The sequence below is a fragment of the Xenopus laevis genome, chromosome 8S (genome assembly GCF_017654675.1).
Source record: "Xenopus laevis strain J_2021 chromosome 8S, Xenopus_laevis_v10.1, whole genome shotgun sequence".
NCBI lineage: Eukaryota > Metazoa > Chordata > Amphibia > Anura > Pipidae > Xenopus > Xenopus laevis.
In genome coordinates this window covers 38,063,872-38,087,641 of record NC_054386.1, presented here as the reverse complement: position 1 = coordinate 38,087,641, position 23,770 = coordinate 38,063,872, and the positions used below count along the sequence as shown (strand labels likewise).

Here is a 23,770-nt window from a genome sequence, read left to right as displayed (position 1 = left end):
GAAGGCAAATCATTTGAAAACTATAAAAAATAAATAATGAAGACCAAATAAAAAGTTGCTTAAATTTGGCCATTCTATAACATACTAAAAGTTAACTTAAATGTTTTAATTCAGCTTGTGAGTGCATCTTCCTTTAGCCTCCCCAAACAAAAAAATCACCCTCCGCCCATGTGCACATGTTTCTTTTATTAGCAGTGCAAAACACTACATGTTTCGGCCACAACCCTTTTTCAAGTGTATAAGGAAGTGCAAGGTAACATGGGATTAAATAACCTCCTCCTATCCAGGATCCTCCTCCAATCATATCATAAATTCCAAAATTCAACAAGCTACACAGTGTAAAACAATAAATAAATATTAAGTATAAAAGTCCATATGATCAAATCCAATGTGCCTTGGTGTTTATCCCAATGTGCAAGTGATATCCAAATGTCCAGTAATATATTTAGAATGTCCAGTGATATTTTTAAAAAGTTCATATCCGGGAAGTTGCATTCTCAGCCTATCACTGGTGATAAATACAAGAATTCAAAAGTACTGCAAAACAATGCCTTCTTAAGGGTCACAAGAAGCATATATGTATTATTTATAATTGGTTAGACTAACCAGTACCAGCATAGTTAAACAGGAACGCCATCAGAAATCGCAACAAAATTTCCTGGGCCCCCTGGGCTGCACCCACCACAAGCCCCACCTACAGTCCCGCCCTCCCCACCCCACAGGTCCGCCGCCCAACAGACAGTAAAAAAAAAAAAAAAATATTGATGGCTAGGGTTCCCACATGTTAATAAAAAATAAAAAGATATTGGTGGTCAGGGCCCCCCATAAAAAAACATTTGTGGCCAGGGCCCCCCCATTAAAAAATATTGGTGGCTAGGACCCCACATGAGAAAAAAAATTGGTGGCCAGGCCCCCCACATTATGAGAAAATTGGTGGCCTGGGCCCGTTAAACGTCCATGCCTTCCTGAAGTCAGCAGCTCTCAGAAAGTTGGGGGGCCTGGCTAATCAAGTAAGTGTGGCATGTCCGGGCCCCCCTTACCCTCGGGGCCCCCTACAACTCTCCTCCCTGTCCTCCCCTGATGGCTGCCCTGTAGTTAAAGCATAGCTCCTGTATCAGTACTTTGCACTAATTAGTATGTATTGATTATGTAATCAAATGACGGCAGGAGTTCTGTGAGATTGAAAAAACAGCTAACTGGTATTTAGTATCTAAGGAAAAAGAAGAGAATAATGCGTAACATTAATTGAGAAAAGGGGCTGTACCCGAAACATGTAGTGTTTTGCACTGCTAATAAAAGTTTGAAAATACTGCCTTGAAGCTGTTTTTCACAACTTTATACATTAAACTATGTTTGATTCACTGATGTGTGCAAGCAATGCACATTCCAATCACCAGGTTAGTATTGGGGATATACTTTTTCTGCTTGTGCAAACCTTGTGCACTATTGTGTGTCTATTGCTGCACTTGCTATAGTGTGTAAGGCCAATTATGTAACCATAGAGGAAGCAAACCCCGCAGTGTTAGCTTCCTCTATAGCATTAGGGGGTTGGGGGCAGGAGCAGCTATGTGTGCTGGGCCCCTCTAAAGATTTTTTTGATGGAGGGGGCCTGATGCACTCTTGTTACACTTCTCAGTAAGGCCCATATGCTCTATTGAACTTCCCAGTTTCCATTGTGGGTGGAAAGCAGAGCATACCTCCCAACTTCGCGGGACAGTCCCGATTTTGATAGCTCAGTCCTGAAATGTCCCTACTTTCTCTTTGATCTCCTGCACTGAACAGCAAAGTTTTTAAAACTTAATTGGCTTTGGGCAGAGAGCCCAGAATATGTGGCAGCTGCACATAGATACTTTTGTAAGAATTTAGGATAAGCAAAGAAACAATTGAAACAATTTAAGATAAGCAGGTCTCTTGCAGCTTAAAGGGCAATTAACTTTCATTAGCAAAACTGTGAACACATTTCTGTGGTTTTTATGTGTTATTAAACTTTCATAAACCTGCCAGATTTTGTAAAATTAACATGGTGATTAGGGGGTGTGGCCACAAAAATATGCATGGTCAAAAAATGTACTTGGCTTTTTGTCCCTCTTTCTATTTCCAAAATGTTGGGAGGTATGACAGAGGTACTATAAGTCCCAGGATCCATCATTTCACAAATGTGGCACCACTAATTTGACACCTGAACTAACATTAACTCTTCACTTTCCCTTTAATCCCTTTAACAATAAAAAAAGATTTAGCAAAAGGGGCGCAACTTTGCCTGCTAGGGGGATGAAGCACTTTAGGAGGGCTTGAGGTGGGTTTGGGGGATAAGGGGCATGGCCAGGAGTGTGTATTTGCATTTTTCCATCACCAGTGAAGTGCACAAAAACAATTCCGTAAGTAACAATACCCCAGGAGCCATTAGCCTAAGGATGATGGTGAAGAATCAGTGATCAGAGACAGGCTGAGTGCTCCCAGCTGTCCCATCCCAAAAAGCAGCTTTGTCAACCTTTTGTTTCACTTTAAGAAGCAGAGACCATGGTGCCTGATTTTACTTCCCTATAGTGGTTGTGTTTTGTAACATGTTCCAAACGAGTCACTTACCATAATGACTGTAGCGGAAACCTGTGCCATTCCAGCAGCTTCTTGGCACACTACCCCTTCACTACCAACAGAGATAATAAACGTGTCATCCCTTTATTTCATGTGCAGTTTTAAGAAGAATTAACCCCCCTCTATCAAAAGTCCCCCCAAACATTCAGGCATGGCCCCCCTCCCTGCAATGCACTTTAATTTATGGCCTTTATATAAAGAAAAGAGCAGCGGAGCTCACTGTCGACATCTTCCGGCTCTTCGTATTGTCTTCTGGTCTCAAAGCCGATTTGCGCATGTGCTGTAGAAGCTGATTCCTGACTTGGCCCATGTGTGCAATCATGTGACTGCTTTAAGGTTAAGTATATTTTCCTACTTTCCATTCGGTCATATCACTTATTGTGTTAAGTACTACTATGCCATACATTTCGGAGAAACAAGTGACAGTTCCCTGTAACTTAATGGGACACGCATTGTAAATGCCCCTCTGCTCTCTTCCACCAACCCTATAAATATCCCTCTGCTCCCCCAGCAACTTTGTACCTATCCCTCTGCTCCCCCCAGCAGCACTATACCTTTCCCTCTGCCCCCCAACAGCCCTGTACATATCCCTCTGCTCCCCCCCCCAGTAGCCATGTACCTGTCCCCCCCCCCAGCAGCCCTGTGCCTTTCCCTCTGCCCCCCCAGTAACCCTGTACCCATCCCCCCCAGCAGCCCTGTACCAATCCCTCTGCTCCCCCCCAGTAGCCCTGTACCTATCCCTCTGCTCTCCCCCAGCAGCCCTGTCCCTATCCATCTGTTCCCCTCCAGCAACCCTGTCCCTATCCCTCTGCTCCCCCAGTAGCCCTGTACCTATTCCTCTGCTCCCCCCCCCAGCAGCACTGTACCTTTTCCTCTGCCCCCCCAACAGCCCTGTACATATCCCTCTGCTCCCCCCAGGTAGCCCTGTACCTATGCCCCCCAGCAGCCCTGTGCCTATCCCTCTGCTCCCACCAGTAACCCTGTACCCATAACTCCCAGCAGCCCTGTACCTATCCCTCTGCTCTCCCCCAGCAGCCCTGTCCCTATCCATCTGTTCCCCTTCAGCAACCCTGTCCCTATGCCTCTGCTCCCCCAGTAGCCCTGTACCTATCCCCCCCAGCAGCCCTGTACCTATCCCCCCCAGCAACCCTGTACCTATCCCTCTGCTCCCCCCAGTAGCCCTGTACCTATCCCTCTGCTCTCCCCCAGCAGCCCTGTACCTATACCTCCCCCCCAGTAGCCCTGTACCTATTCCCCTCCCCCAGCAGCCCTGTACCTATCCCTCTGCTCTCCCCCAGCAGCCCTGTACCTTTCCCTTCCCCCCCCCAGTAGCCCTGTACCTATACCTCTGCTCTCCCCCAGCAACCCTGTCCCTATCCCTCTGTTCCTCTCCAGCAACCCTGTCCCTATCCCTCTACCCCCCCCCCAGTTGCCCTGTACCTATCCCTCTGCTCCCCCTCCCAGCAGCACTGTGCCTATCCCTCTGCTCTCCCCCAGTAGCCCATAATGTAGAGTTGCTCTGCACTGGTAAAACTGATCTGTTTTCTTCAGAAACACTACTATAGTTCATATGTCATATAACAAGCTACTGTTTTTCAATGTCGGAAATTGAAAAAAAGGCTATATGGCACAGTATAAATAGTGGATAACAGATAACACCATTATGTTCTACAGAGCTTATCTGCTGTGTAACCTGCACCTTTCCTCCTTTGAATGGCTGCCCTCACTGCTACACAGCAGCTTATTTATATAAACAATAGTAGTGTTTCTGAAGCAAACATATACCATTGCAGGGCAACACTGCATAATATTTTTATTACTTTAAAACACTTTCAGTTTTTCACATTAATGTTCCCTCCCTGTTAACTCTCCATCACAATGTTCCTCCTCAGGTTCAGGGTAGCATGTGAAGCCTTAGCAGAGACATAAGCTCCTCCCCAAAATGATATCACTATCTCCCGCCCACCATAGGTCACATGGATGTGATCTTCTCACAGTACTCAGGCGTGCAGCAGCAGGGACGTCAGGGGAAGTGGCTCATCTCAGCCGGAGTTACTTCTCCAGTCCTGGGCTGCGTGACAGCAGGACAGTCCTCTCGTGTCTGGGTGGAGGAGCCGGGCTCAATCAATGGTTTCACAGGACAGACAATCACCATGTCCAGGGGCTCCTTCGAGCTGGAATTTCTGTACCGGGTTCCCTCTCAGGTCATGTACAGCTTCTACCAGATCATGGACTCGCTGGAGGAGAGGGACTGGAAAAAGTTTGGTGAGTTCCCCAAATGAGAAAGAGTAACAAGATTAAAGCTTGTGTAGTGCTGCATGTGGGACATCCCAGGCTGCTGGCTCAGCTAGTACACTTACTCTATGGGTGCCAGGGAATAAGCTGCTGTGGATGACGGGCACTGATCCATGCCACTTAGTCAAGACTATGTGCTACCAGCTGTCACCGGGTTATACTAGAACATGGAGCGCAGGTGTGACTGGGGATTTTACTTGGACATGCCAGAGGATGATATTGGGTGGCGTGTGGGTCAGTGGTCCATGTTACAGAATGAATCACACAAATGTGTGTGTGTGTGGGGGGGAAAGCAGAGGGATAGGTACAGGGCTGGGGGGGAGCAGAGGGATAGGTACAGGGCTGCGGGGGGGAGCAGAGGGATAGGTACAGGGCCGCTGGGGGGGGCAGAGGGATAGGTATAGGGCTGCGGGGAGGGCAGAGAGATAGGTACAGGCTGCGGGGGGGGCAGAGGGATAGGTACAGGGCTGCTGGGGGGGCAGAGGGATAGGTACAGGGCTACTGGGGGGGGGAGCAGAGGGATAGGTACAGGGCTGGGGGGGAGCAGAGTGATAGGTACAGGGCTACTGGGGGGAGCAGAGGGATAGGTACAGGGCTACTGGGATGGAGCAGAGGGATAGGTACAGGGCTACTGGGGGGGAGCAGAGTGATAGGTACAGGGCTACTGGGGGGAGCAGAGGGATAGGTACAGGGCTACTGGGGGGGAGCGGAGTGATGGGTGACGGGCACTGATCCATGCCACTTAGTCAAGACTATGTGCTACCGGTTGTCACCGGGTTATACTAGAACATGGAGCGCAGGTGTGGCTGGGGATTTTACTTGGACATGCAAGTGGGTGATATTGGGTGGCGTGTGGGTCAGTGGTCCATGTTACAGAATGAATCACACAAATGTGTGTGTGTGTGTGGGGGGGAAGCAGAGGGATAGGAACAGGGCTGGGGGGGGAGCAGAGGGATAGGTACAGGGCCGCTGGGGGGAGCAGAAGAATAGGTACAGGGCTGCGGGGGGGAGCAGAGGGATAGGTACAGGGCCGCTGGGGGGGGAGCAGAGGGATAGGTACAGGGCTGCAGGGGTAAAACAGAGGGATAGGTACAGGGCTGCAGGGGTAAAACAGAGGGATAGGTACAGGGCTACTGGGGGGCAGAGGGATAGGTACAGGGCTGCTGGGGGGAAACAGAGGGATAGGTACAGGGCTACTGGGGGGGTAGCAGAGCGATAGGTACAGGGCCGCTGGGGGGGAGCAGAGGGATAGGTGTGGGGCTGCTGGAGGTACTCAGTGTAACTATTGTGACAGCTTTCTGTAATTCCCACTACATTCCAAGTGTAGGGGTTTGTTGGTCACGTTTCCATGCTGGAGAAAGAAGCTCAGATATGCAGGTTTGGGACTGTCACTGGTCCATGCTGGAAAATGAACAGAATGAAACTGAAGCAGGTTTTGGTTTTGGTCGCACAAGTTGGTTTATATGTTAGCTGTGATGGTTTATGCAAACCCACACACATAAGTACTGGTATATGGCAAGAATGTGAATTTTTATGTTTAAATGCTGAAATTTATACCATTATTTTACACTTCACCATGCCTGGTGTTATGTGGTGTTGATGGTTCCAGTGTCCACAAAGCAGTTTTATTATTTTCAAGACTGACAGCTATACAGTTCATATGCACTCAGCCCCACAGACGAAAGGGACCAAGTGGCTGAGCATAGCGGGCACATATCGAGGAAGGAGTATACTTTGTGCCTGTCCATTTTTCAGCAAAGAGGGTCACTTTGGAGTCATAATCACGGGGGGGGGGGGTCAGGCCCGGATTTGTGGAAAGGCTACCAAGGCCCGGGCAAAGGGGGGCAAGATTTTAGGTGCGGCAAACCACTCCCAGATTGGTTCAGAAACACTGGGGATGTTCAGGAGATACAATGTTATTTTAACTTCTCTCTTTTTTTTATTTTCCAAAAAAAAGGATACATAGCAAGATATCAGATACAATTATACAGACAGTGCAGCATAATGTTCTTTTACAGAGTATAGTGACACACAAGTTACATTTGCATGGTAATGTGTATAAAAAGTCATCTAAAGCGAAATGTGATACAATGTTATTTTAAGTTTCCTGTGCGCCAATTCCCATTGCTCCAAAAATTTGCGCTAATAAAGGGGAGGGGATGGGGGCAATGAACGACAGCAGGCCTAGGAGCATCAGCTATGTACTGTAAATCTGGGGTGGAGGGGGTACCTGACAAATAAGCACTCCTGATTGTTTTTTACTGTCCTGGTCCTCTAAACCAGGCATTGGTTTGAATGAGAGACTGGAAGATGAAAAGGAGAGGCCTGAATAGGACAATATAGAATAAAAAGTAACAATACAAATCAATTGTAGCCTTGCAGAGCAATAGATTTTTTTGGCTGGCAGGGTTCACTTACCCCCATTTGAAAGCTGGAAAGAGGCAGAGGAGGAAGGCAAATCATTAAAACAATACAAATCAAATGAAAACAAATGAGAAACTTGCTAAGGATAGGCCGTTCTATATCATTCTAATCCCCATATGGAATAAAAGGCACTGTCTGCCCAGGTACAGTAACCAATAGCAACCAGTAAGGTGTTTGCTTTTAAACAAGTGACCAGTAAACGCTACATCCTGATTGCTGTAGTTGATTAGAGCTGTCGCACCTTGTGTTACCTAACTCCATAAGTTAAATATGAACTACCCCTTTAATACTCAGTCCTGGCCCTCCACTCATGCCATTTTGACTGAAAAACCCGTAAAAAATAAATAAATGCAAGTGTAATTCTGAACCTGTTGATCTTTCCGAATGGCAAATTCCATTCTCTGTGCGCATTTACTGGAAAGCAGGTGTCACACTCACGTTATTATCTCGAAATAATAATGAAACAATCGCTGACCTGTGAAAACATTAAACAAACAGGGACCCAGTGTCAGACTGGGCCGGCGGGACACCGGGAAAAACCATGGACATGGTAATTAGGGGTATGGCCATAAAAGGGCATGGCCAAAAGAATTTTGGGGCGCTGCATGTGGCACAATTTTTTGTCCCTCTTTTAGTTTTTCAAATGTTTGGAGGTATGGTACATCCCTTACATTACTTTCTTGTTTCTCATGCTGTCTGCATTTGGGTTATTAAATTAATTATAGTAATCACTTGTCTGTATTTAAATATTACTGTATATTTTTATTGTGGCACCACTGGTGTGTATAAACTTGATTAAAGATGAATAAAAGGTTAAATTGATTAAAAGCACCAGAACCATAAGATGCTGCAATTCAGATTTTATTTATACACCACTCTTGTTAAAATACCTTATCCCATAAAAACAAAGCACAGTAATTGGAGGGGCACCTCCGGTTAATACATATATCATATGTCCATACAGTATATGTCCAGTTCAAAAGGCCTGGGAAAATGATCAAATTAAGGTAAAGATCCCAGGAGTACTGCCAAAACTGGCATTGAAGTCAAATTGGTGTAGCTTATAATTAAGTAGATGCATCCAAGCCCCAAACTTGGTTCTGCTGCTTATGATCTATTACTATGCAGAAGATTTTCAAGAGGAGAGTTGTAGTTCATCTTCAGTGTTGTTATAGAATCATGTTATTACACTTTCTACAAATCCCTACAGCTGTGACTTGAAAACCCCCAACGGAATATCTAAGAAAGTTCTTCCTCAACAGTGATTGACTTGTCACATCTGACGGGTAAATCCCCCACCCACATCTCCACCACTGCACCATGAACAAGTGCTACTTATACTTTTGGGTTTTGGATGGTATGGTCCTGAGAGCCATACAGTTTGGCTCATTGACCCATGGCATATGTGCTGCCATAGCTGTTAGCAGATGATGAGAATTGTAGTTCAAAAACTGGAGGTAATTAAGGTGGGGGCCACCTCCTTCAGTATCTGGCCGAAAATTGGGCAGATAACACTTGAACAGGTTTAAATCGAGATCGAGGAGCGCATTGGCTCATTGATGTGGTCCTTGCTCCGCCTGCATCTCCTTTCACCTCAAGGGGAAAGATCCACTCATTTGGTGACCTCGCCAAACAAGCTTATCTTCAAGTGTATGGCCAGCATTAGTCCTTATCCCATGACATTATCATATTTATGGCTATTAGCAATTATTTCATTTCATTCTCCAGACTGATTTCTAGGCAGTTCTGCCACATGCCTCTATAGCTGGTCATATATGAGCAGATCCACTCATTTGTGCAGTACAGGGGTAAAGAGTGACTGAAGTTTATCATAGCACAAGTCACATGACTGGGGGCACCTGGGAAACTGTTAACTGTCTTTTTTGCTTATTTGAAAAACAGATTTCAATGCATAAATCTGCTGGAGCAGTATACAGTATACCTTTAAATAAATCCAATAGGCTGGGTTTGCTTCTAATAAGGATTAATTATATCTTCGTTTGGATCAAGTACAAGGTACTGTTTTATTATTACAGAGAAAAGGGAAATCATTTTTAAAGATCTGGATTATTTGGATAAAATAGATTCTATGGGAGATGGCTTTTCCATAATTCGGAGCTTTCTGGATAATAGATTTCTGTATAACAGATATCATACCTTTATTACTACTACTTTCTGTAAAGAAGCTTCTAGATAGACATGGGGCTTTTAAAAATATAGGGCCCTTTCAGGTCTGACCACACGATCACAGTCTCTGTGTCACATTCTTATTTAGGTCAAATTTCCTGAAACTTTGGCTGAAAAACTCACTTGTATATTGTTTATCTTCTCTGTTATCAGCTTCTGGGATCTTCTTCTGGTTGCCTATTTTTGAGAGACATAATTACTACAGGTCTCTGCTTTGAGCTATTTTTATGCCAGGGCTAAGGCTGTGTGTATTCATGTCTTTAATCCACGGAGTGGAGAATTCCCTGGGCCCTATACATCTTGGGGCCCCACAGAAAAGCTTCTTAGAGGCTTCAGGTCTTGGTGCTGCTTCACTCTAAAGCCAATTGTACAGGTGCTACTGTATGAATAAGGACAAAAATTTGAGGATTGTAAATGAGAAATCTCCTGGTTCATCTGCATAGCCGGTACCCGTGCAACTGCCAGTGGGGGGAATCCCAACAAAGGTCTCCATTATGTAAATGTTTATCTCTCCTCCACCCACTGCTTTTAATTGGGATAGTCCCTTTTTTATCTAAACACACCGAAAAAGAGACAAAGTGTGTACTCTCTTTGTGGGTTTAATAATGTTGATGGATGCAGACTCAAATTAAAATGATTTCTGGGTTTCTGTATAGCAGCTAATTCTATGTGGAGCTTGGCTATACAGGATTACTGTACAAGCACATTATATATTAGAACGTCTAGGAATTCATTCTGAAATGGAATGTTAGATAAGGAATAGTGTCACCCCCCTGCTGTGAAATATAAAGGTTTTCAAAATCAGGGAGGAGTTTAAAGATTATATGAGCAGATTTATACTGGTCACAATCATGTACAGTATTATAAGGGATAATTAATCCCTACTGTATATTTGAAGTCACTGAGAGGTTCTATGACACTATAAAGCTACAAGGCTGCAGGCTGAGTTATACAGAGAACTCTGACTATCATTCATGAATTATAAGGGATAATGTACCCCTACTGTTAATAAGGATATTAGAAGTCACTGAGGGGTTATGTGACCATATAAATGCACAAGGCTGCAGGGGACTCTTGAGTGTCATTCATGTATTATAAGGGATAATGTACCCCCTATTGCAGGGCTGCCCAATTGGCAGGCCTGCGACCCCCCCCCCTTGTGTGGCCCCCCACATGAAAGTCTGCCTGCAGTGTCTGCTTACCAAGATTTAAAAGGTATTGCTACAGACATACCTCCCAACTGTCCCTTTTTCGGAGGGACAGTCCCTCTTTTGACAGCTCAACCTGCAGTCCCTCATTTGTACTGGAAAGTCCCTATTTTCTCTGCACTGAACAGCCAGAAAAAGAAACAAAGTTTTTCACTTTATTGGCTTTGAGCAGAGAGCACAGAACAGCTAACAGGTGCAAATAAGATACTTTGTAACAATTGTACTTTGTAACTCATATATGAGTGATGAGTGATTTCCTTGCAGTGAGCACCAACCATTTGGTTTTTTGGTGTGCTACCACCGTTAATGTGGACATGGTATTGTGGTAACATGGGTGTGGTTTAAAGCAGGTGTGGTTTAAAAACAGGAAGTGGTCAACACTGGCTTCCATTATCAGCCCTCCACCACGTATGTATTATATAGTGAATAAAGTACCCCCTCTTGTAAAATATAAGGATATTATAAGTTACCGAGGAGTTTCATGACCATATAAAAACACGAGGCCGAAGGCCGAGTGTTTTTATACAGGTCATGGAACTCCAAGGTAACTTCTAATATCCTCATATTTTGCAACTGGGGGTACTTTATTTATTATAATACACAAGTTTTGGTGAGTCATGTGACAGAAATGACATCAGAACTCACCGTTTATAACTGATGACATCAGAACTCACCGTTTATAAGGATATAATTTACAGGATATTCAAGGCTTTTGTGTATTATAAGAGATTATGTACCCCCTACTGTAAATTATAAATATATTAAGTCACTGAGGGGTTCCTTTTATAATTCATAAATATAGGGAAATGTAATCCAATCTGTTGTCCTCATAACTGCTATACAGTATTGAAATCTGTCCGTATTCTGAAGTCCATTGATGACACCATGCTGTACTGAACAAGCACCCCGATCGCTCATTTAACTTGTAGTCTTATCCCTTGAAGTGCCACCTATTTTGCCAAGAAAACTAATAAACTAATCATAAACTGGCACCCAGAAATGTAACCAAGGTTAGAAAGCAGCATAGGGGAGTTCTCTAAAGGCAATAGCAGGTGAGGTTGCTCATTTGAGCCATGTCATGTGACACATATATAGAGCATGACAGGAGGCAGGGGCTTGAGCTACAACTGGAAGAGAAACAGAAGAGGGCCTGAATAGAAAGATATATAACAAAGTAACATTAAAAATGAAACCTCACATAGTATCTGGTTTTAGTTGCCAGGGTCAGAGACTACTGATAGCCAGCATTTTAAATTGGAAGCTGGAAAGAGGCAACATTTTTAGGCAGATCGTTGTAAAAAAAATTATAAAAATATAAAAAATTGTCAATTTTTTTAACATACTAAAAATGAAGTTAAAGGCCAATAATCCCTTTAAACTGGACTTCTATATTTATCAGCTTTCTGCATAACTGGTTTCAAGATAATAGTTTCCATGCCAGTACAGGTATGGGATCCGTTATCCAGAAAGCTCCAAATTACACAAAGGACGTCTTCCATAGACTTTATTATATTGATATAATTCCCCTTTTTCTCTGTAATAATAAAAGAGTACATTGTACTTGATCCCAACTAACATATAATTAATCCTTATTGGAAGCAAAACCAGCCTATTGGGTTTATTTAATGTTTACATGATTTTCTTGTAGGCGTAAGGTATAAAGATCCCAATTACTGAAACATTCACTATCTGGAATCCCCAGGTCCCGAGCTTTCTGGATAGCAGGTCCCATACCTGTATTATGAACCTGTATTAAGGACATGTGATCACCATAGCGGTTTCAAGTCTTCACCAGAATTGCTTTGAGAGAGGAAATCATTTTAGAGGGGAAATTACAAAAAGAAATTAAGTTTGGTTTTTGTGGATTTGGACTAGGCCGGAGCAGCAAGACTTGCAGAATCCTAGTCTTTGACTGTTTTACATACAATGTTCTCATAAATTCCAGATTACGCAGAGCTAATGGTGATGGCTCCATGTTATCACTTGTACCTGTGACTCATTCTTGGACGCTGCCTACAGTGATTGTGTAATTACAGTTTCATATGAAACAAGGGTGTTTATGTAATTACTACCTAAAATAATTGAAAAGTATGAGGAAGTCTCACAAAATAGAGATGTTACTATTCTAGGAATGGGTAAAGGGTAAATCATGGCAAAATTTTGACCTCATGGCAGCCTCTTCTTTCATGAAAATATTTGTTCATGTCTAGTAAGTGCTGCCAACTTGTCTCAACCCCCCCCCCCCCGTGCAACCACCTTGGGGGCAGTGGATGTCTTGCTAAAGTTCCATGGCCTGGCTGTGCATTCTGTTGATTTTTTTTATATTATTCCTGTAGATTACTATAAATAAATACAAATATGCAGTAATGAATGTCCACATGGGTTTGTTTTTTTACCTGCTTTGTCAGAAAGGGGTGTGGGGTTCCTGAAAATTGCTAGAGCTGTCTAATATTGGGGAAATCCATGTAGTTTTTTCAGGTGGATAATGGCTTACACGGCCCTCTGCCAAGGAGCCCAGGTAACCAATGGCTAATAATTGGGGCTAATGTGTAAAAGAAACGGATCCGCACACACACCGATTAGGGATGAAGGGTGCGTGTTCCCCCCCGAAACGTTGATGTTTGGTGGCTGAATAAAAGGGGATAATCCCCGACTGCACTAATCGGTGTGTGTGCGGATCCGTTTCTTTTACACATTGGTTGCTAAGGGACCCGGCCGGGTCAACGGAAGGAACGCACCACCAGCTTGCAGGATTGGTGAACTACAGGTGTGCGGTAGGAGAATTACATTGTAATAATTGGGGCTCCCATGCTATCTTAATAATATAGGGTCCTGCAGGCCCGGACTGGCAATCTGAGGATTCTGGTAACTGCCAGAATGGCTGCTGTATGGTGCCACAGATAATCACTATATATTGAGCTGGTGGGGCACTGTTTGGACTTCTGTGTTCTTGAAATTCCAGGGCCTATTTTGAATCTTAATTCAGGCTTTGGTCCCTGTGATTCCTGATGGTGGCCCTGAAAGTTGGCAATGGTTCTTGGAAGAAGTATATTCTATCTACAGTGGTGCAGTGGGGTATTAACTGGCATTTTTAATGCAACACCTAATAGGGTGACAGCGGTAGGACCCCTGGTTGCTAAATACTTTGGGCATTAGTGCATTTAGGCAAGCATTAGCATACATATTTCTAGAACAGACAAATCCATTGTGGCAGTGGGGAGGCTGTAATTTATGCAATGTCTCGGACAGCTCAAGTTTGCCTTTACTTTATGGACTGTGTAAATATTAGGTTTTTGTATCTGTTCATTTTTAATTTCCCTTTCTTTCCCTCACCAGCTTCTATGATCATTCAAGATATGACTGAACTCCGGCTCCTGGAGCAGCAGGCAACGCGCTCTCGCACAGAGGGAGTCGTTTGGACGTGGATTAATAGGAATGCAGTGGTGGGGGATCTGCTATCTATCCTCAGGTCGTTAAACTTGTTACGGGCCCTTGATGTCTTCGAATCTTGTGAGTGCTGATTCAGTGTGTATGTATGTATGTATGTATATTTGACATACTTGTATACACAGCAGTGTACATCATTCTGTAATACTCAGGAACCCTCAATATCCTGGAAATTGTACCCTTATAAATGGTGCTTAGTAATGTCAATTGCTTATAATCGGTGCTAAGAGTTGTCATTTCTGTCACATAACTGGAACTTACTAGCACCCCCTGTTGTAAATTAGAAGTCACTTTGGAGTTCTGTGACCCCTATAAAAGAACTTGGGCTTCTGCCTTGTGCCTTTATATAGTCACCAAACTCCTTATATATTATATACTTTTATTTTAGGGGGGTATGTTATACAAAATTGGCCTCTTAAACCAGTCCATCAGGAATACAGAATCAAATGGACACAGTCCTGTGGCCAAAACCATAGATTATCTAATTTGCCCCATTCCTGTTATCCATTGTCGGTAGCAACCAATCAGATTACTTCTTGTAACCTCATCAGACAAAAGGCAAATGTTGCTTGGTTACTATAATTACTGCACACTACACCATTTCTCTATAAGCCCTCAGATCTTTATGGTTCCGCCTGTGCACTTAATCTTTTACCATGAAGTATTATTATTTATTATCCCCTTAAATAGACACTACAGTATGACAATGCCATACAGTTGACTAAAGAGGCAGCTAAGGATTCATTTGCATGTCATGGTACTAGAGTCCTGTGTGGGTCCATTTTTTGAAACACGTACCTGACCCTACCCGCAATCCGCCAACTAACCTTCCAACCCGGGGGGCAGCGCCGAATCTGGGGCCCGGAACCCGGAAGTTCGGCTCTTAAACTTACAAGAGGCGGCTTTTTGACGCCCCTTGTAACTTGGCTGATTCGCTGCCGTCTGAGGCAAGGGTCTCACCTTGCCTCATGGCAGAAGCGGCCCTGCCGGGGGAACAAGCAGAACCAGAAGTGATGTCACATTTGTCTAGACATGACATCACTCCAGCATTGAATCTTCACAAAAAAACAAAAAAAAACTGAAAGAACCACAAGGGAGGGTGGGAGGGATCAAGCCTGCTCCTTTGTTGGGTACCCAGCTAGATCACCCACAGACTGCCCACTTGGACAGAGGAATTGGGGGGTTTGTCTGAAACACGACCACTTTGCGGCTATTCCGCAGGTAACAACCTGGGTGTTAGCATAGGACTGTGGGAATACTGCTTGTTATCCCAAATATGTCTTCTAATAAAAACATTTTTTTTTGTCTTTTTTACAGGGGGATCAAGCTACATGTCAGAGAGCACACAGAACTTCTCTAAGGCAAAACCTTTACCTTTTCCTCCCCCATATCCGTATCCAGACCCTGAAAGCGCACCCCATTTCCAGATGCCCCAGCCAATAACAGAGATCTTCTCACAGACAGAGGCTACTATGCCTTCAGGTATATAGTGTTCCATTTCATGGCTTTGTCAGTAGCTGAACTGTGTGTTTTATTTGTGCTCTGTGTCTCTCGTGCTTAGCTCTTCTTCTGAACAAAACTTTTCCTTACAGTATGAAAGAACTTGTTTTTCTTTTGCTGCCTTAGATCTACCTCAGCCATTGCCTCTTCCCGGGTCCCCTCCAAAAGAACTCAATGACAGCAGCATCTGCTCATCCCACACCTCCAGCACAGGGAGAAGCAGTGATTGTTCTAGCAGCCTAATCCATTCTTCAGTGCAGGTACAGTGTGTTCGTTTACACTGGAAGTGGATCAGTGTGTGATTCCCCTCATAGCAGATTCCCCAGCATTATAGCACATAGGACATAGGACTTCTGTGGCTATGGGTTGCCGAGCAGCTCCTAGCAAACTTGATTATTTGGGGCAGGGCTTGTCTTAGTAGTGGTGGGGCCCCAGCGAGTCATATTAAGCAAAATGCATGGGCCATGGGTCTAATTGCATAAATTATGCTCAATTTAGTACCCATATGTGACATGTGAGATGTAATTTCTCTGTTCTGTTCTGCTTACAACTTTAAATGACACTTTTCTGTTCCCTGGGATTTAAGTGCTTCAGTGTTTTTTGGCCTTTTGGCTAAGATCATGTGTAGTATCTTCGGAGAAACACTTGATCCTTTTGGGCTCTGCCTCAGGCCATGGATTTGGTGCCCTGGGGGAAGCTTTGGTAGAACCCTTTGGTAGCCCCTCTGGTGGAATTCTTTTTTATAAAAGTGGCTGGTGCCCTTTAAAGTTTAATTTTTCACAGGGGGTCACGACTATGTAACTGTTCTAAATTTATACATTAGTTGATCCATTTCTTTGGCCTTGCTGAGCGGAATTCCTAAGTTTCATTAAAGGCTGTTAGAATCGATACAATATTTGCTAATATTCCCCCACAGATGCTGCTGAGAAATGTATCAACTAATGTAGCAAATTGTAATCTATCTCTGGATCACTGAGCGGCCAGTCTGAAACAACAAAAATAGGAACATTAAACTTTAGACTTCAGTTTTGGGAAAAAATTTAAAAAATAAAACATTTAAAGCAACTGGAAAAAAAACTTTATTTCTGATGAACAATACAAAGACAACTGAATGGAATTGTAAGGTGAACAAGCAATTTAACACACAAACTTTGTAGGCACCTTGATACTGCATTTTCCTCTACTTTGCCCTTCATTGTTTACTTTTCCATATCACACAGTTTACTTTTGGTTGTGCCCAGTAGCTCCACTATTTCCCAAGCGCAGTGTCTAAAATGCTGCACTGTTAATAAATTACCCTATCCCTTGTCTTCGTGCAACCAATTTTTTTTAAGAAAACAATTTTTATTCGAGCAAAAGTTAGATACATTTTCTACAGCTCCGAAAGTGCACAATGATATTTCCGTTACAACAGTTGGCATAATACAGGTGTAGAGAATAACAGTGTCATACGACAAATAGAAACACAGGAAGCATTATGCATTGACATTGACGGTAGTTACTAACTTGTACAAATAAAGTTACCAAAACGTCAAGTAGAAATGGAGATGTAGGCAGTGGTACATGACATGAAGCCATGCGAATGGTCTCCGCAAGTATTCATGGACTGTTCAACATATATAACATATAAACCATTTTAACAACCAGTGTGGAAGTGATGACCAGTACCGGATCTCTATGTTTGTCGCTATGTCTCAGAAGTGCTAGGTGTCGCAGTGCCGGAGGTGCCAGTTACCCACATTGTGGATGTTCGTCACAAGCTAATAGGAGGATCCCCACTTATAGTTCTCAAGGAAAACCATTCTGTGTGTTGGAAGCATTCTTGTAGCCTAACCTTTACTGCCTGTGGAATGATGTCAATAAACGTCTCCCACGTTTCGAAAAATCGTTGAACTATTGTGTTTTTATTTAAGGACGATTCTACCCAGTCCATATAAAAAACTCTGACTAATTTCTCCAGAAATATCTTGACAGTGGGCGGTGTATTCAATATCCAGACCTGAAGGATCGTTTTCTTAGCTACTGCGGATATAATTAGTAGTAATCTCCGAGCACCCCGTGTGACTCTGATATGGGTGTCAGGGATTATTCTCGTGCAACCAATTTAAGGTGGCCAAAGACGCACCAATAATATTGTACAAAATGAAATTTCGTACATTATTCGGTGCATGTATGGTGGGAGACGAATGATATTTGCCGATGACTTGGATATCAGTCGGGTCGTCGATTGGGCCATCCGGAAAATTTTAATCGGACGCTTTTGAAGGCACCTGAACATTGGCCATTCTGACGATTGAGCTCTACACGTGTGTATTGAAACGAACAATCTTTCTTGGAAACATCTTTTCCAGGATATATTATAATTCTTATATCCAGGGCTGCCATCAGGCACTGGGCCTAAAGGGGGGCCCGGCTGTGCTGCACTTTTCTAAATAGCTGGGCCCCCCTTGACAGCGCCAAAGCCGTGCCGCCTCTTCCAAAGTCCCGAACAGCCAAAATCCCGTTCAGAAGTTCAGTTCTATTGAACACCAATGTATGTTTTTTTATTTTTTTAAACCCCTAGCCACCAATGTATTATTTTTTACCATTTTTAGCTCTGATATCTGTGTGGTCTTTTAACTGTGGTGTGGGTGGATCTGGGTGGGGTTTGGGAGCTGTGGTGGGTGGAAATTTTGTTGTACTATACCCCGTGATTTCTAATGGCGGCTATGGTTACGTCTATGGACACCTTTACACTGTCCGGGAATTCATTGTACAATTTATTCGGTGTACAGCTCTGTGTACGATTCCTCTTTGGGACAACCCTCATCCCTGGGAAATTCCTTAGATATATTGCCTTTTTTCTTTTCTTACTACCCCCACCTTTCATTATTCAGGAATCCTTTCTACCCAGCAATTTAACTAAGCTGCCCAGGCATTTCGTGTGGAATTTCGAAGAGCTGGTCGAGGGCACAAGAAACTTCTCCCAGTCTCTGCTGATCGGGGAGGGTGGATTTGGCTGTGTGTATAAAGCGACCATGCGGAACACTGATTATGCAGTCAAGCGGCTGAAGCAGGTGAGGTTCCTCTTGCTCTGGCTACTGGGTCTCTCTCATTTCCATCATCTGCTCTACAGGACATGATTGTTCTGCTGTTACTTAACATAATTTGTTTAAAGGGGTTGTTCACCTTTAAGTTAACTTTTAGTATGATGTAGAGAGTGATATTCTGAGACAATTTACAATAAGTCTATATATTTTTTATTTGTGGTTAGGTGTTTTTTTCTTCAGCAGCTCTCCAGTTTACAGTTTCTACAATCTGGTTGCTAGAGCCCAAAATACCCTAGCAACCATACATTAATTTGAACAAGAGAATGTAATAGGATAGGCCTGAATATAAAGATGAGTAATGAAAAGTAGAAATGACAATACATTTGTAGCTTTACAGAGCATTTGTTTTTAGATGGGGTCAGTGACCCCTAGGTTCACCTGGCCAATATTTTACCGGCCTAGCCGGGGCTAGGTAATACAGATTTACCGGCAAAGTAGTAGCCGGTACATTTAGCCCTTGGCCCATCTACATAAGCCCTTGACCCACCCAAAATTTGACTTTTCTCTTCACGATCAATCGCATTGTTTCCCAGCCCGCCAACTTGATCCCCCCAAATAATATAACATCCCTCCCCTTTTTGTCAATGCCCCCTGACCGACTACACAAGTTGGCCAACTTGATCCCTCCCCTCCCCGAGAGCTGGGAAGAGTCAGAAGAAAGCAAATAATTTAAAAACTATAATGAAGAAAAAAATAAAAGCCAATTGAAAGGTTGTTTAGAATGAGAGATTCTGTAACATACCCCTTTCATATTAGCTCATCTACGTGAGGGAAAATAAACTTTTGCTTCTATACAAAAATATTTAACATGGTTCTAGTAACGCAACAACCCTCGATAGCGTCCTAACATGACTTGGAGCACTGGGCAGAGATAAATGCTGTCATATGGCCATATGAATATCACCATAGATTCACAAAGCATAATTAGACACCATTTTATCGCAAAGCCAAGCAATGCTCTATTGGTAAACATTACTAAATTGACCAATTCTACCAAGATATGTTGCTCGTTAATTACTGGCCCCTCTACCCTCTTGCCCCCCCCCCCTCCGTTTCCCCCCAGGGGGCTTAATAGGATTAAAGGGTGCTTTACCTTTAAATTAACCTTGAGTATATGTAGACCATGACCTTCTGAGACAATTTGCATTTGGTCTTACATTTTTACTGGTTAAAAGATTTTTGTTCATCAGCTCTCCTGTCTCCAATTTCAGTAGTATTCTGGTTTCTAATATTCATTTTACCCTACCAATGGTTTGAATGGCATAGTGGAAGATAAACAATGGATAAACAAACAACAATGGAACAATTGTTTTGTTTTGACTGCCAGGGTCAGTGACCCCCATGTTAAAAGCTGAATAGAGGCAGGATAAGATGGCTGAAAAGATGAAGAAGAAAGATGAAAAGTTGCTAAGAATTGTATAATCTATTGTATAACCTACTAAATATTATTTTAAAGAATAACTAAAGCCTAACTAAAGAAGTAGCTAGAAATGTTGTACATTATGTTTTCGGCTTCTATACCAGCTCAAGGCAACCACAGCCCTTTAGCAGTAAAGAGCTGTGTCTCCAAAGATGCCCCAGTAGCTCCCCATCTTCTTTTCTGCTGATTCACTGCACATGTGCTGCTGTCTCTTACTGAACCTAGGGACCCACTTACAATATACAGTACACATAGAATAGAAATGTCACAATATATGGCTGATTAGTACAGATAATTACTACATGGCAGCACAGAAGCCAGTGCAACTAGCATCAGAATATAATAATCAGCCTTGTAGCATCAGCTTATATTACAGGCCAACCTCATTTTCTAAGATGGTGACCCACTGTGACAAGTTTGAAGTCCTGGATCATTGTTGCCTTTGAGAAGCTGAAACTTAAGGCTGGTGCAATAAGTCCAGTATATAAATTATGGCATTTATAGCCATATACATTTTTAGGCTTTAGTTCTCCTTTAAAGGGGAACTACCACTTAAAACACTATAATTAGATGCCTCTGATATTAAAGGTCTTGTTACTTCTGTTTGCAGGATTCCGAGCTGGAGTGGAGTATAATGAAGAAGAGCTTCCTAACAGAGATAGAGAAACTGACTTGGTAAGTGCACCAGAGATAACCAGTTGAATGAACTATTGTGAGGGGAAGCAGCAGCTGCTATTGCTTGCTCTGTGTGCTCTTAAAATTATTTGCCCCAATCAAGATGAGCTTTAAATGACACAGCATTGTACCTAATCATTACACTGTACCATTGAAACAATGTTGAAATTGACAATTGTGCTCTAGCCAAGATTTCAGTTCCTGTAGGTTCTGTGATTTTCCTTCGGTTCCCCGATCATACAAGCAATAGTGAGAACTGGAGTCCTGGCTGGAGAAGAGCTGACCTTTGTCTGTCTGTAGTCAGGACAGGCAGTACAGAGGAAAAGGACAGCTAAATCTGCTTCAAGAGGAGATTCAATCTAAAAATAACTTCTACAATAATTGAACCCTCTTAATTAAGATGTTTGTATGTAGAGCTCTCCTATACAGGCTCACTGATTAGTGGTGCTATGGCCTGGAAGAACAGTTTGGAGCATTTCATTCACTATGTTCCTTTTACTTTCTAGCTTACGGCACCCAAATATAATTGACCTGGCGGGGTACAGCATCCAGGGGGAAGAATATTGCCTTATTTATCTTTATCTGCCCAGTGGCTCCTTGGAAGACCACCTGCACCCTCAGGTACTGGCAAGGAAATAGGCAAGGCAAATCCATTTTATGGCTTTGAATATTGGTAAATGTCATGAGTGGGATATGACACAGGAGCTAAAGTCATGCTTATGTGAGAAGAGTCTTGTGTTGCTCTGCTGAGAAAATAAAGTTAGTGAGCAGAGACATTTAATCTTATGTTTCTCTGGTAAGTTCTAAGCAGGTTCGGACTGAGAATTAAAATAGGCCCTGGCATTTCAGGTACACAGAGGCCCAATCAGCCCACATAGAGGCCCAAACAGTCCCCACCAGCCCACTAAATACTGACTTGATATGGGACCTTATAGCAGCCCCTCTGGCATTTGCCAGAACCCACAATTCGCCAGTCTGGGCCTGGTTCTAAGCATGATTTTATGCAGGCATGCAAACTGAAAAAGGGGGCTGATTTTCAAAATCGTTATATGAGCCTGTGTAAGAACTGCTAATATCCTCAGAAGTAGAAAGTGTGGTTTCTGCACACCAGGGACCCCGTAGAGAAAGGCAGCATGCTGCACAGACACCTCTACCAGGCTAGAAAGTCAAGTGAATGGGCCTAGCTGTGTCAATGAGCTGCTGTACTTGGAAATCAATACCTGAGCCATGTGCTCTAAAGTTTTTGCATAAAATATAAATATACCAGCTTTTTGATTATGAAGAGTGCTGTGAATAATAAGGTACCACTTCCTCAGGGCAGATTTCCCAAACTCCCCATGGAGCAGCGGATCAGCATCCTGCAGGGGGCAGCTTGCGGCCTTCAGTTCTTGCATAACTATCAGCCCGGCATCATCCACGGGGATGTAAAGAGCTCCAATATTCTACTGGACCAGGCCTACAAACCTAAACTAGGTGACTTTGGGCTCGCTCGATTCAGCCGATACACAAGCAATGCGGGCAAAAGTCGCACATTGGCACGGACCAGCACAGTGAAGGGCACCCTGGCATATCTGCCTGAAGAGTATGTGAAAATGGGGAAACTGACGTTTGAACTGGACACCTACAGCTTTGGAGTTGTGAGTTTCCTTCCTGTCCATTTACACCTACATTTATATTTGGTTAGTTTGACAGCCAATCCCAATCCCAAACCTCTGCCTCCAGATATAGAAACATTACAGCTTTAAACATGGCCGGCAGGACACCAGGAATAAATCTGGGTGGGCCCCAGGTCTTTTGGGCCCTGGCAGCCCAGACCTGTTCCCTGCACTCCCGCTGCTTACCTCCCTCCCTGACCCCGGCCGTGACGCGCAGGAAAAGGTAAGCAGGCAGGGGCGTGCGCGCTTGCCGGGGCGTGTTGGGGGGGGTGCAGGTTTTTGCGGTTGGGATGGGGTGACTGGCAGGTTGAGAGAGGGAGTTTTGTGACTTGGTGGCCCAGGGGTGCTGTGGGCCCTGGGCTTCCCAGTCCGACACTGGATGTAAAGAACACTGATACTTTAGTTTTTCCTTGCACTAATTATTCAACACCCCTTGGATGTTGCTCCCATTGGCCTTAAAGCAGGTGCTTATTTGAGGCAAGTTTTAGTTGCATAAAAACCAGGTGTCCTGTCAGAGTCTCCTGTAGGCTGCCAGTTCCTATAGGGGCTATAGCCTATATTTGGCACCTCCTGGAACTTTTTGCCTGCTTATGTTGCTCTCCAACTTTTGTTTTACATTTGAATGTGGCTCACCAGTAAAAAAAAAAAAAAGGTTGGAAACCTCTGTTTAAGATTTTAACCAACGTTATTATTTTAGATTCTACATCTGCCACTAGATGGCACACACAGTACAGACAGTTCTCAGGGAAACTGGCAAAATGCCATTGTTAACAGGGGTGTGGAGGAGCTTTAAACCCTCTTTATCTACAAGCAGGACAGATTTTTACTACAGCTGTCATTTTAGTGAAATGTTGCCATTGCTAAGTGTCAGGTTAATTCAAACCAAAAAACATTTAAAGGGAAACCTATCCCTATCGAAGTATAAAATATTCTGTAATATGCGATATCAATGCATGTGCTGCAACCAGCCCTTTCAGACCTGCACACTGGGGGCTGTATATGGCTGATCCCATGTGGTACCCAGCTGATTGCTCTGTGTACCACACAGTATGGCTGCCTTGCTACAAGTTCAGAATGACCGAATACTATCTTGGAAACTAGAAAACCTATATAAATTGAAAAGTGCTTTTAGTGTAGGTTAATGTCTTTTATATCATGAACACAGTCAGGATTAGGAGCCAGAATTCCGCAAAAGGCATAATAATAATTTCCTGTCTCAATTTAAAGGGTAAATACCCTTCCATTTACTTCAGTGTTCAGGAAATATTCTGTAAC

The 23,770-nt window shown here is 43.4% G+C and overlaps 1 protein-coding gene across 1 annotated transcript in view; it reads left to right on the top strand.

The window, feature by feature from the left end:
* Positions 1 to 4,556: 4,556 nt before the first annotated feature.
* The window catches only part of LOC108700006 (interleukin-1 receptor-associated kinase 1), a 31,389-nt gene continuing 12,175 nt past the window's right edge, over positions 4,557 to 23,770 (top strand). The window contains exons 1-8 of the mRNA XM_018232831.2: positions 4,557 to 4,860; positions 14,046 to 14,219; positions 15,474 to 15,638; positions 15,783 to 15,916; positions 18,533 to 18,712; positions 20,776 to 20,840; positions 21,347 to 21,461; positions 22,157 to 22,477. Of these exons, the coding sequence (XP_018088320.1) occupies positions 4,572 to 4,860; positions 14,046 to 14,219; positions 15,474 to 15,638; positions 15,783 to 15,916; positions 18,533 to 18,712; positions 20,776 to 20,840; positions 21,347 to 21,461; positions 22,157 to 22,477 (1,443 nt within the window). The 5' untranslated portion in view covers positions 4,557 to 4,571. The remainder of the gene's footprint in view (positions 4,861 to 14,045; positions 14,220 to 15,473; positions 15,639 to 15,782; positions 15,917 to 18,532; positions 18,713 to 20,775; positions 20,841 to 21,346; positions 21,462 to 22,156; positions 22,478 to 23,770) is intronic.